The following is a 13,672-nucleotide window of genomic DNA, read 5'->3' on the forward strand; positions in this document are numbered from 1 at the left end:
AGTGCACGTACGTAGGTCAACCGAGAAATATAACCTTATAGAGTCTGTGATCATAACATGACCACACCAGTCATAAAAGGGTTCAAATTCAAGTTAAAATAATCATCAAGGTGAAGGAACACCTAATAACACCTAATAACAAATTAGTTCTGGTTCTGGCTTTAAGTACTTTTATCACACCCAGAATAAATTGTCTGTGGAGTGTGAGAACTTCCAGCAGCCCCGGTGATGTAACAATGTAAGAGCCATAACCACCCAATCACAAGTCACTTTCACTTTCACAGTCATCTTACTGAAAGATATTAATCACATTGTGGCCATCTGTGGGGTGCAGCATTGAGGAGAGAGAGACATAGAGACGATTGGTTGGCCATCCGTCTGACCCTTGGTTAATCTCCAGTGTCATGAAGCCTGTGTGTACGGATTTTGCAGAGCTGGTAAACCCTTTGGTAACAAAGTGTCAGGATGCACAAGGTCACCTCTGTGTTAGAATGCTTGACCTGAATATTTGAAGCACTGACTCTGAGTCCTTGACCACATGATCTAAATTCAGGAATCCTCAAACTGAATCCTTGAACTTTTAGTCCTTTAACATGTCACACTGTGTATGAACCTTCACCTAACTCCAATCTGTGTGTGTGTGTGTGTGTGTTTGGGTAGGTAAACATGCAGAGGACATCTTTGGGGAGCTTTTCAATGAGGCCAATACCTTCTACTTGCGGGCCAACTCTCTCCAGGACCGCATCGACCGGCTGGCCATCAAGGTGACCCAGCTGGACTCCACCGTGGAGGAGGGTGAGTCAGAGTGTCTGGGGAGAGGGGGGTGGGGTGGGGCGGGGTGGGGTGGGGTAGGGTGGGGTAGGGTGGATCTCTGGCGCGGGTATCAGAAAGGGTAAGGGGGTCTGTGTGCCAGTGTGTCGGTCAGCTACGGTTACTCGAGACCAGGGCGATCAATATGGGGATGGATTAGATGTATGGAACTGGAGCTTTGCGGTTAAGGATGAAATGTAACCTTTTTTTCTTTTGTCTCTGCTTATGTCTTTCTCTCTCTCTCTCTCTCTCTCTCTCTCTCTCTCTCTCTCTCTCTCTCTTGTCTTTTTCACTCAATGTATGCTGCTATTTCTCTCTCTCTCTCTGTCCCTGTCTGTCTCTCTATATCTGTCTGGATCGCTCCCTCTCTCTCTCATTCTCTTGTGTCTCTCTGTTTGCTCTCTTCCTCTCTTCCTCTATCTGTCTGGATCTCTCTCCCTCTCTCCATTTCTGTCTCCCTCTCTCTCTCCATTTCTCTCTCTCTATTGGATGCCCTTTCTGTCTCCCTCTCTCTCTCTCTCTCTCTTTCCCTTTCGCTCTGCTTGTCTGTCCTTTATCTCTGCAGTCTCCCTCCAGGACATAAACATGAAGAAGGCATTTAAGAGCTCTACCCACCAGGACCAGCAGGTGGTGTCCAAGAGCAGCGTTCCCATTCCTGTCAAGGAGATGTACAACCTGAGTGACAAGCCCCCACCACTCAATAATCTTTCATGTTACAGGTTAGACTCTCTCTCTCTCTCTCACTCACACACACACACACACACACACACACACACACACACACACACACACACACACACACACACACACAGCATTCACACTCCCTAGCTCCCATCTCTCTCCCACCCTCTTTCTCTTCCCCTCCCTCCCTCTCTCTCTATCTCTCGTTCACTCTCTTATTCTCTGTGTGTCCTTCTCTTCTCCACTGTGCCATCCCAGACTATAACTTCCCTTCCCCAACACGTGAGACCCCTCACTCCTCTCCCATGGCATGCAGTCAGCTTGCCTTTATATTCTTTTCTTTCAACAGCAGTACAGTGCTCTCGCTCTCTCCATCTTTTTGTCCCGCATCCTTTTAGTTTTGCATCCTCCTCTTTTATGCTATAACCCTGTCTCTTTCCCTCTCTTCATCCTCCTCTTTTATGCTATAACCCTGTCTCTTTCCCTCTCTTCATCTCTCCGTCTCTCACACATCGACAAGCCCATTTGTCTGCACACAGACATGCGCACGCACGCACGCACGCACGCGCGCACACACACACTGACAAGCCCCAAGCCTTCTCCTCAGAATATATAATCACACATGCACATACACACAGATTATGTCCGCCTCTCACATACCATGCATACATACACACACACACACATGCACACACAAATTCTCTCTCTCTGTGTCTTTTCTCTCTCTCTCTCTCTCTCTCTCTCTCTCTCTCTCTCTCTCTCTGTCTCTCTGTCTCACTCGTTCTCAAAGTACATGACTACCCTCCCTGAGTTCTAGGCTCTGACTTTACATAATAATAAATGTGGGTCAGTCATGAATACTTCAGAGCGTCCAAAGTAGCTTACAAGGTTGGTCTTGTCCTGTGCCATGGATGTGGGCCACATATAAATACTTTAGTGTTGCAAATGTACTTCAGGTGCATTTACATGTCTTAGGGACAAATGTTGTTGCTTATTTATTAATGTATTCCATATTTCTGAGGACTGCATTTTTATCACTTAGAACAGTCAGTGTTTTGTTGTTAGTAGTAATCTGGAGCATAGTAATTGTACTGAATGCATGGACGTGGCTATATTTATGCCTTGCTGTTCATTTAATATTATATAAATCATATTATATGAAATAAAGTGCCCAAATGTCTATACTACAGTTAAGGATATCATTCTTAGTAATAACATTGCTGTTATTCCTCGTTATTACTTTAGTAATAACATAGCTATTGTTTAATGTTATTACCTCAAACATAGCAGGGTGTAGCACTAGACAGCAGTAGCAATTGATTGTTACAGTCGGAGCTGTTTCTGTTTTGCAGGGATGATGGTAAAGAGGGCCTGAAGTTCTACACAGACCCGTCGTACTTCTTTGACCTGTGGAAGGAGAAGATGCTGCAGGACACGGAGGACAAGAGGAAGGAGAGGAGAAAGCAGAAGGTGCGGTTGGTTCTGTGCTCTGCATTGGGGCTTTGTGGACTCCACTTGACCTCAGTTGGGTCTGGCCGCTGCATTCCTCCTTTTGGTCACTGATTTGATTTGTTTTATTGCATTCAAATGTTTTGAAGTCAAGTCTTTTAAAAGTCTCTCTTTCTCTCTCATCCCCCCTCCCCTCTCACTCCCAGGAGCAGAAGCGTTGTGTGGACGGAACCTTACAGCGCGAGGTGAAGAAGGTGCGAAAGGCTCGGAACCGCCGGCAGGAATGGAACATGATGGCCTTCGACAAGGAGCTGCGCCCAGACCACCGGCACACGCAGTCGCTGCACCGCGGAGGGTCCTCAGAAGGATCACTGTCCCCAGAGAACAGGTGATGCACAGGACTTACACACATACACACACACACAAACACACACAAACACACACACACACATTGACAAGGTGACAGATCTACATGGCTCACATACATTTACATGTCCTTCCATGTATAATACTCAACACATTAAGGATAAACATCTCCGTCTCCATATTTGCATGCTCCCTATGATGGCTGAGACAGAGCAGAATTTTGCATCTTTTTTTGCAGCTCCCCCTAACTGCATCCCCTGACCACATTATTATGGACATGGCCTAAACCTCCAAACATCAGAGTTATTAGCTTAGCTCTTAGCTTACAGTGCTATGCAAGCTGGTAAATTAGACCAGTGTTTTTCAACTAGTGTGCCGTGAGAGATCATCAGGTGTGCCGCAGAAAATTACCCAAATGTCACTCACTCAGGGGCGTAGATTTGCGTGGGGACCGAAGGACGTGTCCACTCCAATGTCAGATTACGACTGAAATGTCCCCACCAATATTCAGGTTGAAGTGGGGGGGGGGGGGGGAAGCGCTCACATGCGCTACAAAGAGTTAAATACTTTCTCACTTTGCTGCGGATCATCTCGTACAGATCGTGTAATGTGCAGTAGCCTATAAGGGTAAATCGCGCTGATTTGAAGTTACCTATAATAACTACCAGTGAGCCGCAGGAGACGCTGCGCTTCAGCTTCACTTCACTACAAGGCATATGAAGTGCGTCCAAATACATCCATTCTTCTCTGTTGAACTCCTTGAGTAGGCTACTCATCACACATGTGTCACATGAAAGAGCCTTTTCTCAGCTTTTAAACGGTGCTATAGCCACTATTTGCTGTGATAAACAGTTTGTGAGAAAAATTAACTTCAAGAGATTTAATAATTATTCTCTGTGCCCATCTCCACATCCATTCGTCTCGGTGGAATATCGTAGGCCTACACACTCTTCACGCAAGACATGACAACCCATATATCAGAATAAACAGCAGACCTTACCGAACACAAAGGTGTAAAGCATTCCCGTGTAGTTAGCTGTTCCAGAGTAATCCGGTTTTGAAATAAATTGTAGAAAAATTCAACATGGTCTTTCGGCTTTAAGCATTTTTTAAAACTGAGCTGTGCTTACATCGCCTAGATATCTGTAAATAGGCCTATTAGAGAATATACAGGCAGCTTATGCATGTATTTAAGTTTCTTAAAACTGAGCTGTGCTTAAATGGGTCAATGCATGATTTCATAACAGACCAAATAGAAAATAAATGTTAAATATAGCCTACATATGTATACATATTAAAATCAGATTATGTGCTACACAGTATAGATCAAGTTGGACAGTAGCACATTTTAATCATGGGTAGTTGGACAGTAGCACATTTTAATCATTTTATATATCTATAGTGGCTGGTGAAAGAGTTGAGTGGCTTTTCCTTTTTTTTTTTTCGGGGGAATTAGTGGGTAGTGTCCCCACCAAAGCTCAGACCAAACCTTTGCCCTTGCACTCACTGGTCCAGAAAAGCAACTGTTGCATCAAATAATTTAGAACCACATGCTCTCATTGATTGTATGATTGCACTATTTGTGGTATGCAGGCATTGTACAACGTGGGCCCCATATCCAGAATTCACAGAATCATCACATATCCAGTTCAAAACAACAATTAAATTAGATATAGTCACCTACAAATGACAGAGGGCGCTTGTTTTATTGAGCAGGTCTTGCATAGAAGCCATAATCTGTGTATTATTTGAAATTTTAGGCTATGGTATGTTTATTTTTTCGTCACACAGGATGTTAGTGTGCCGTGGGACATTTTAAGTGTCAAAAGTGTGCCGTGGCACAAAAAAGGTTGAAAAACACTGAATTAGACCTACCAGTGAGATCTACCAGTGGTTGATATTTCAATAGTTTGGAATAGCAGGTCAAAACAACAGCCCACCTCAAATATAAATACAGATTTTAAAGCCACACACACACACACACACACACACACACACACACACACACAAACACACAAACACAAACACACAAACACAGTCACTGCACTGCACTGCACTGTAGAGGGTCCTCAGAAGGATTACTGTCTCAAGAGAACAAGTGATGCACAGTACTCACACACACACACGTTCACACACACACACACACACACACACACACACACACACACACACACACACACACACACACACACAAACACAGTCACTGCACTGCACTGCACTGCAGAGGGTGCTCAGAAGGAGCACGTTAGTCCCAAGAGAACAGGTGATGCACGGTACTCACACTTTATTAGCCTAGGGCGTCGAAACGTTAGTCGGTTTGCACTAGGCTAATAAAAATCACTTAAAGCATTGTGTGCTCCGGTCCTGCTCCTTGGTTCTAGCTAGACCTTGGGTTTCCTCTTTTAACTTCTGCGTCCTGTTCCGTGAGCACCAACCAGGCTGAAGCGCAAGTGACCCCCTCCTACTGCACTGCACAGATTTCATTGAAAATGTTTTTAGCCGCTCTCCTCTCCCTTCTTACCTGGTTAGTCTAAGACACACTAAGGTTTAACAGTACAAATCAGATTATTACAGAAAATAATACTGATTGAAGGGAGTGGTATGAATGTTGAGTTCAGGTGAATTCCCGCAGCTATCTGTAGTAAACCGTATCCTCAACCATCTCCTCTCTCATTCCATAGGGCTCACGCAGCCGACCACATGGATCACCACTACCCCAATACGCCCAACCATGCCGGCCACGCCCACACCTACTCGGGCCCGCCCCCGAGCCTCATGGGCCTCTCTGGTCATGCCCTCGCCGGCATGGAGCTCGACCCACGGGGCGGTCCCATGGCGTACCGCAGCGGAACATTGGGCCGGCCACACCAGGCTCCTCCTCCTCCTCCACCGACGGACACCCTCAATGGGTCTGTGCCTCTCCCCCCTGTGGACTACAGGTAGGAGGACACTGCTGTGAGATGTGCCAGCAATCAATAGTGGTTGTTGTAGTAATTAAAATGGATAGGGATCTTTACTGTTTTGGCAGAGCTTTGTTTTTCTTTTGACTTTCCCTACTTGTTGAAACCAAGTGAAAAAGCTAGCAGAAGAATATCAGTTTTCTTGGCAAATGCTTTTACACCATCGTTTCCCAATCTTGGGGTCGGCTGAGATATTGGGTATATTTTGACCAGTGCAGTACATAAAAAAATATATACATTAAAAAAAAAAAAGTTAAGTAAATAATCGGATCCTTCATTACAATCTAGCTATGTAAAAATAAACATCCCGCATGAGATATCCTCATGGGTAATAATGCTTGATCAACGTTCCAAACAAAGTAGCAAAACAACCAGGCGAGTTAGTCAAACAAACGAATTAGCTTGCTAGGACATTTGGGGAAAATACCGCTCTCAACTGGATGTTACAGCTGATATGAGATGCATTATCTCTCACAGCATGTTGTGAATGATTGAAGCCGCCAACGTTTTGTGACATCAAAATAGGGTCACCTGCCTGCTCTACACGCTAAGTGATAAAAAATCCAACAAAGGCTGTTCATTTCATTAAAATAAAACAAATTAAGATAGTAGAATCTTAGAATTCGTTTCATGTTTTCATACGCAAAACGGGATTTAAAATTCAAAGGTGACTGTTTATTTTATCTTCATGCATGAGATTAAAACCCATCTCCTAGGGACTGAACCTTTGACCCTGGTGTTGCTTGCCCGTAGTCTGTTGACTGAGCCATAGGCATATCATATGCACCTCATTTAAAAACGAATGCATTTTTAAACAGCATCAGTGAGAAAAGCCAATGCTACGGGGCTAAATACAACAAGGGTCATTAGGCCTTGTAATTGCGGCTTTGTTTTTGACAGCATGAGTTCACACGTAACATTAATTATGATGCCTAGTAGTCCGGTCTGTCAGTTGTGCAACACCGTGGGGAGATATATAAGGATTCATGTCCGCACAGATTAGCATCAACAAATCTCCTCTGGCACTATCTTTGACCTGAACCCATTTGCCACTATTCCTGTGTTGGCCATTTAAAACAATAGCAGCAAGGATTGGTTGAGTCCTGCTCATACTGTAATATCCAGTGACTTAATCTCTAATCTAATCTCTTATGGAAATATGCCAGAAATTGCACTCTACTTTTCCCATAGACACGTGTGGATATGTTGCCATCTTGTGGTTAATCTCAGCTATGATGGAGGTTTTTTTCCTTTCCATTTTCAGTTTGTTGGATATTTATATTTTGCTGTGCTATTTGGAACATGCTGTAGTGAACAGTACTCTCAAGTCCATTTATTTGCTGCCTTATTGCAATTGTTGTTGTGTCTGCCGCTGCTGTTGCTGTTTTGTGCTGATTTCCTGCCCCCCATCTCCCCCTCTCAGCATGGATTACATGAACACTGGGCACCCCCCTCCTCCTCCCGGGCCACTCATCCCCTCAGCGCAGACCGCCTTTGCCATGCCTCCAGCGGGATCGCTCCTGCCTACTGGCCACCCTGGACAAATGGGCTACATGTCTCCTCCCCCACCGATGTCTGGACCAATGGTGGCACCACCCCCACCCGGGCCTCCACCTCCACCTCCTAGTGCCAACCATGCTGCCACCTTTAAAGCTCCGCCAGTGCCCAGCGAGGTCGAGCCAACCAACGATGCCCGCAGTGACTTGCTTGCTGCCATACGCATGGGTACGTGGGCAACAGTACCAACACTACCATAACTAACTAACACTAACACCGGCAATCATCAGGATTATCCATGTATTTGGATAATTAAACAAAAGTAGTAGTAAAATGATATATTCCTCACATATAATGGACTTCAGTTGTCAGGTAAAAGCACCCTTAACAGTTTTCTTTTACCTTAACATAACATTTCCAAAACCATTTTGATGGCACATAACTTCATAACATGATGAACAGCACTTCTGCCATTGTCTGAGTGGAACACTGCTAAGTCTAACCAGCCCAACGCCACCTCTTATTTATATTCAGTGATGGGCGAGCTAAGCTACAAGCTACTCTATTAAAGATCTTTATGCAAATCACCAGATTTCTCTTTTAATAGAGTAGCTTGTAGCTTTTAGATTTACATTTACATTTATTTCACACTGTTGTCTAAGTGGCTTACATATGTCAACTATATTACAAGGGATTACATTGTCCCCAGAGCACCTTGGGGTTAAGTGCCTTGCTCAAGGGCACAACAGTAGAAGCCGGGAATTGTACCCACAACTTTCAGGCTACTGCACGCAAGCCCAGCTCATTAACCACTAAACTACCACTGCCCATATGAGCTTGCCCATCCCTGTTTATATTACAGATATTTATCCACTACAGCTATCACAGCAGTCAGCTATCTACACTACCTTAGTTACAGCTCCCCAACAACACTATTGCCCTCATCTCCCCAACAACACTATAATAATAATAATAATAATAATAATAATAATAATACATTTTATTTAAAAACGCCTTTCAGGACACCCAAGGTCGCTTCACAGATAAAACAAATAGAAGGGAAAAAATATATCAAAAAGGGAGAAAAATTATAAAAAATATATATATATCATAGTCCATAGGCTAGTCTGAAGAGATAGGTTTTCAGTTCCTTTTTAAACTGGCCAGTGGATTCACACTGCCTGATGTCGTTTGGTTGTGGGTTCCATAGCTTTGGGGCTGTGTGGGAGAACGCTCTCTCTCCCATGGTGCTGAGGTTCATCTTTGGCACCTTGAGCAGACCAGCTGATGAGGATTGCAGCGAGCGGGAAGGGGTGTAGCTCTCCAAGAGCAAGGTTATATGCAGGGCCTTATATGTCAACAGTAGGATCTTAAACTGGACTCTCTGGGTAACTGGTAACCAGTGTAGCTGCAACAGTACAGGTGTTATGTGGCTTGTGGACTTTGTGCCTGTTACTATCCTGGCTGCAGAGTTCTGAATTATTTGGAGGCGATGGAGTGATTTATGTGGAATGCTAGAGAAGATGGAGTTGCAGTAATCAATGCGGGATGTAACATAGGCGTTTACAAGTACTTCTGCACTCTGCTGACTGAGGGAGGGGCGCAGTCTTGTGATGTTGCGCAGATGGAAAAAGGCGCTGCGAGACACTGTTAATATGGGCAGTGAATGAAAGTGTGCTGTCTAGTATAACACCAAGACTCTTCCCCTTGGTGGAGCAGGCAATGTCGGAGCCATCTACAGATAGGGAGAGTCTGTTTTCCATCTTTGCCAGCGTTGTTTTTGAGCCAACAACAAGTAATTCAGTCTTGTTACTGTTCAGTTTTAGGTAGTTGTTAGTCATCCACAGATTTATATCATGCAGACAGGCAGTCATCGAAGCAGGAGGACTATACCAGTCAGTTCCCCAACAACACTATAGCCCTCATCTCCCCAACAACACTATAGCCCTCATCTCCCCAACAACACTATACCATTCAGCTCACCAATAACACTATACCAGTCAACTCACCAACCACACTATACCAGTCAGCTCCCCAATAACATTAAGACCGTTAGCTTGCCTGTAACACTATACTAGTCAGATAACCAATAACATTGGTAAACCTTTGGCAAATTTGGGGATCAGGAATCAGACCATGGGTTTCAGACTGTCAAAATAGTCAATGGTAAACCTTTGGCAAATTTGGGGATCAGGAATCAGATCCGTCTGGCCAACAGGCCATTGATACCTATTTCCAATATTCCTAAAAACTGGGCACGCAATTACAATCTAATCTGGCATGCACGTTTATTTTCTTTGGAATTGAATTTTGGTAAGAGTTTAATGCACAAATTTAAGTTTAATTTCACTGTTAGTTAAGCCCCTGCTGGAAGTACTAAGTCAATGAACCCTTTCCAGACCCACTCTCAATTGAGAAGAATCTGGTTTTAACGAGGCTAGGTATTTTGAGGACAAGTAAGCAAATCTCTGCAGCAGGAATCTGCACACCAAACTGTGCAATACAAGGATTCCATTAAAGCTTGCTTTACTAAAATGTGTGTGTGACAAGCAGAGTATAGTCTACATGCATCTGCACTTGCCAATTGTGGCGAAGTTAGTTGGTTGGATATTCAACGGATATTCATTGTGGCTGTTTTCACCTAGTCGAATATCCAACCTAAAATCAACTTCACCACGGTCTCGTAGGAAATGAAAAAAAAAACAGTTAGTTATTTACTTTCACTATTGACTGACAAGGGGTTACATTCGAAAACATAGCCTGAAAAAAGCAACACTTAACCCAAATAATATTCAAATGACCGAATAAAAATCCTAAGGATATTCATCCAAGCAGAAGAGTCGTTGCTAAGGATGCTTACATTTTGTGACAGGGCCCTTAAAATAGCTTTACATGTGCTTTTCACTTTAGAACAGGTTTTTCTTGGTCAGTGGTGTTGTCATTTTTAGTGGCATTAAAATAGTGATTTTTGTTCATGCACCTGACCACACCTATTTCTTTCATTGACATGTCCATGGGTGCGCAATCTTCATTTGACAACTTATGAACTCAAACGCTTCGCAAAAACCAATCACTGTGTTGGGTGAAAGATAGGAACAAGACTTGCGTTGCGCTTGATGCCATGATGTGCCGGGTGTACGATATATAAGCCCTACAGCCGTTAAAACACTTAAAACACTGACAATGACAGTCAGATCAACAGAAGCGCTCACCAACCTCTCTTGCCCCAGGCAGGCAGGCAGGACAAGGAGCTGAAGCCTTGAGTCACAAGTCTCTGACTACTACTACTCTCTCTGTCACACACACACTCATAGCTTGTCAGTGGCTCCGTGACCTTCCTGCACTTTCATCTGCATTCATTCATTAAGCAGCAGCAGCAGCTTCCCTCATTTTAATATATGCATTAGAAATGATGAAAAATGGAGGCTAGAATATAATGTGCACACACACACACACACACACACACTCACAGGACAAGTACTGATGCTGTGCCAGAGTACCTTTAGATTAAGGCAGCTGAATATTGACTAATATGTGTGTGTGTGTGTGTGTGTGTGTGTGTGTGTGTGTGTCTATTCAGGTGTCTGTATCTTATGGACACGTGGGCATGTGTGTGCGTTACATGAGATACAGTAACAGGAATATGTGTGTGTGTGTATGTGCACGATATCTAACAGTGTGTGTGTTGCGTTCACAGGTATTCAGCTGAAGAAGGTGCAGGAGCAGCAGGAACAGCAGGCCAAGCGGGAGCCTGTGGGCAACGACGTGGCCACCATCCTGTCGCGACGCATAGCCGTCGAGTACAGCGACTCTGAGGACGACTCCGAGCTGGAAGACAACGACTGGTCCGACTAGGCCTCATACACACACACACACACGCACACACAATTGTATGTAGTCTTACCCACCACATTTACTTGTACTTACCACACACATGCACACACACTCATTTACTGATCACACCAACTAACATACACACCTTACATACTTATACACATATATACCTGCATACTGATATAACAGGTGTATACACACAAACGCTGGGTTGGCCATCCTATATATAATAAGCCACAGAAAGTGAAATAAATAGCTGACTAGCAACTTCCCAGACTGCAGTCTCTCTTCTCTCAATCTTTCTGTTGGCATTCTCCTTTTTACTAATACTTTTTAACAAAACAACTGTGAATAGTTCATCTTGAATGTGTGTAGCCTGTAGAAGGGGATGTGAAGGGGAAGGAAGGGTTCCACTAAACGACAAGAGGCTGAGAACTACTTAAAGACTATTTTGAGATAGTTGTGGATTGCATGGACAGAAGACTGTCTTTGACGTCATACGGGGATAGTGATGAAAATATCAGACCTGGAGTCAAGTATGTTGTCAGGATCTGAGAAGTGTGCATGTGTGTTGGTGTATGTGAGTGTGTGTGTGTGTGAAACAAACACTAACGGTTAGTGTTCTTACACCTCCAGAGAGTGAACTCTGACCCTGTCATGATTAAAATAAAAAAGAAGAAAAAAATATCTTCTGTGTGAGTTATTCTCTATCCTGGGATCGTCATGGAAACTGCAGACGCTCCACCACTACCACACCACCACACCCTAAACTCTGAGACATTAGTCTCTATGGAAACTGTACAGCTGAGACAAAGATCTCCATGGAAACAGTTGAGTTGAGGCACTGAACGGATGTGAGTGAATGAATAAACAAACTGACACAGGGTCTATTTATAATGCACAGAACATTCTTTTTAATACAAAATTAACAATATCTCTCAAATTCATCAAACTAATCAAAGCAATAAAAAGTACAACTAACAACTTGGAAAAATATACACCACATCCACACAATGTCTTACAATGTCTCAGTTAATTAGTGCATGTTGATTATCATTTATAGCAGTATTTTGCAGATAAGTAATTTGTTTTGTGCCATTTCTCATCAAAAAAATAAAGTGCATTTAACAGTTATAACTATGCATACGTCTACACAAGATGCTGTTGCTGTATCGCCCCACCCACCCTCCTCTTCCCTCTTTGTTTTGTTTTTAAAAAAATCAGAAGTGTGTGCCACTTGCTGAATGTTGAGCTAGCATCATCCTCAACTCACACCCCCTATAAAAGCCCTTTCTTTTCGCTCAAGCGCTCACTCCAGTGGCAACAACACTGGCGTCATCTCTGACACGTTTTCAGGTTGTCTAAGTAACCACAATAAAAGCTTCTTCTGTTGAGTCACTATGCACAATCATCAGCAATTGGACACAAAGGGTTCTGTTCGGAAACCAAAGGTTCAAGTCGAATTTGAAGATGCAATCCACAATTCAGTTTCAAGGTTGTTGCCAGTGAAATTACACCCCTCCCCTCCACACCCTATTGATTGGATGGAATTGTTTAAAGTCCACTTTAGCCACTATATTTGTTTCCCATTTACAGAGACATAGAAATATTAAGTGAAGAGCTAAAGGACCATAAGGAGCAATTAGCAGAAGTTGACTAAAAAGTGTATGGAATCAGAATTGTGGACTTCAACTAATACCCGGCAGTTGTCAAAAACCCAGACTCAGATCCGGCCCTGAGTCGGCCCAGATCTGCTCTAAGAGTCAGACACCATCTGGACTAATGACACCGCGGCAACAGAACACTGAGCCTCCTCACTGCCACAGTTGAATAACCAGGGGAGGGATCACATAGTTGGAGATCGAGTCTGAGGTTGATTCCTTTAAGAGAAAGCACCATGACTGCCGTCACCATGCTTCTTGATTTTTTTTGCATGCCTTATGTACACTATCTAATTAATCAATAGGATGCCATTTCAAATAAAACAGTAATTGTTTCCTTAATAGTTATCATCAATACATTCAGAAAGAAGCTATACAGCGCATTAAAATTACAAGATAGAGAACTTGTACAGG

The 13,672-nt window shown here is 43.5% G+C and overlaps 1 protein-coding gene across 1 annotated transcript in view; it reads left to right on the forward strand.

The window, feature by feature from the left end:
* The window catches only part of wasf3b (WASP family member 3b), a 23,612-nt gene extending 11,348 nt beyond the window's left edge, over positions 1-12,264 (forward strand). Inside the window, exons 3-9 of the mRNA XM_076291360.1 lie at positions 661-795; positions 1,376-1,529; positions 2,844-2,961; positions 3,147-3,328; positions 5,988-6,245; positions 7,690-7,991; positions 11,461-12,264. Of these exons, the coding sequence (XP_076147475.1) occupies positions 661-795; positions 1,376-1,529; positions 2,844-2,961; positions 3,147-3,328; positions 5,988-6,245; positions 7,690-7,991; positions 11,461-11,618 (1,307 nt within the window). The 3' untranslated portion in view covers positions 11,619-12,264. The remainder of the gene's footprint in view (positions 1-660; positions 796-1,375; positions 1,530-2,843; positions 2,962-3,146; positions 3,329-5,987; positions 6,246-7,689; positions 7,992-11,460) is intronic.
* The last annotated feature ends 1,408 nt before the right edge of the window (positions 12,265-13,672 follow it).

Source organism: Alosa pseudoharengus, unplaced genomic scaffold (assembly GCF_046254945.1).
Source record: "Alosa pseudoharengus isolate Yale_2024_CS ecotype anadromous, Long Island Sound unplaced genomic scaffold, YU_APseudo_1.1 YU_APseudo_1.1_scf_18, whole genome shotgun sequence".
Taxonomy (NCBI): Eukaryota; Metazoa; Chordata; class Actinopteri; order Clupeiformes; family Clupeidae; genus Alosa; species Alosa pseudoharengus.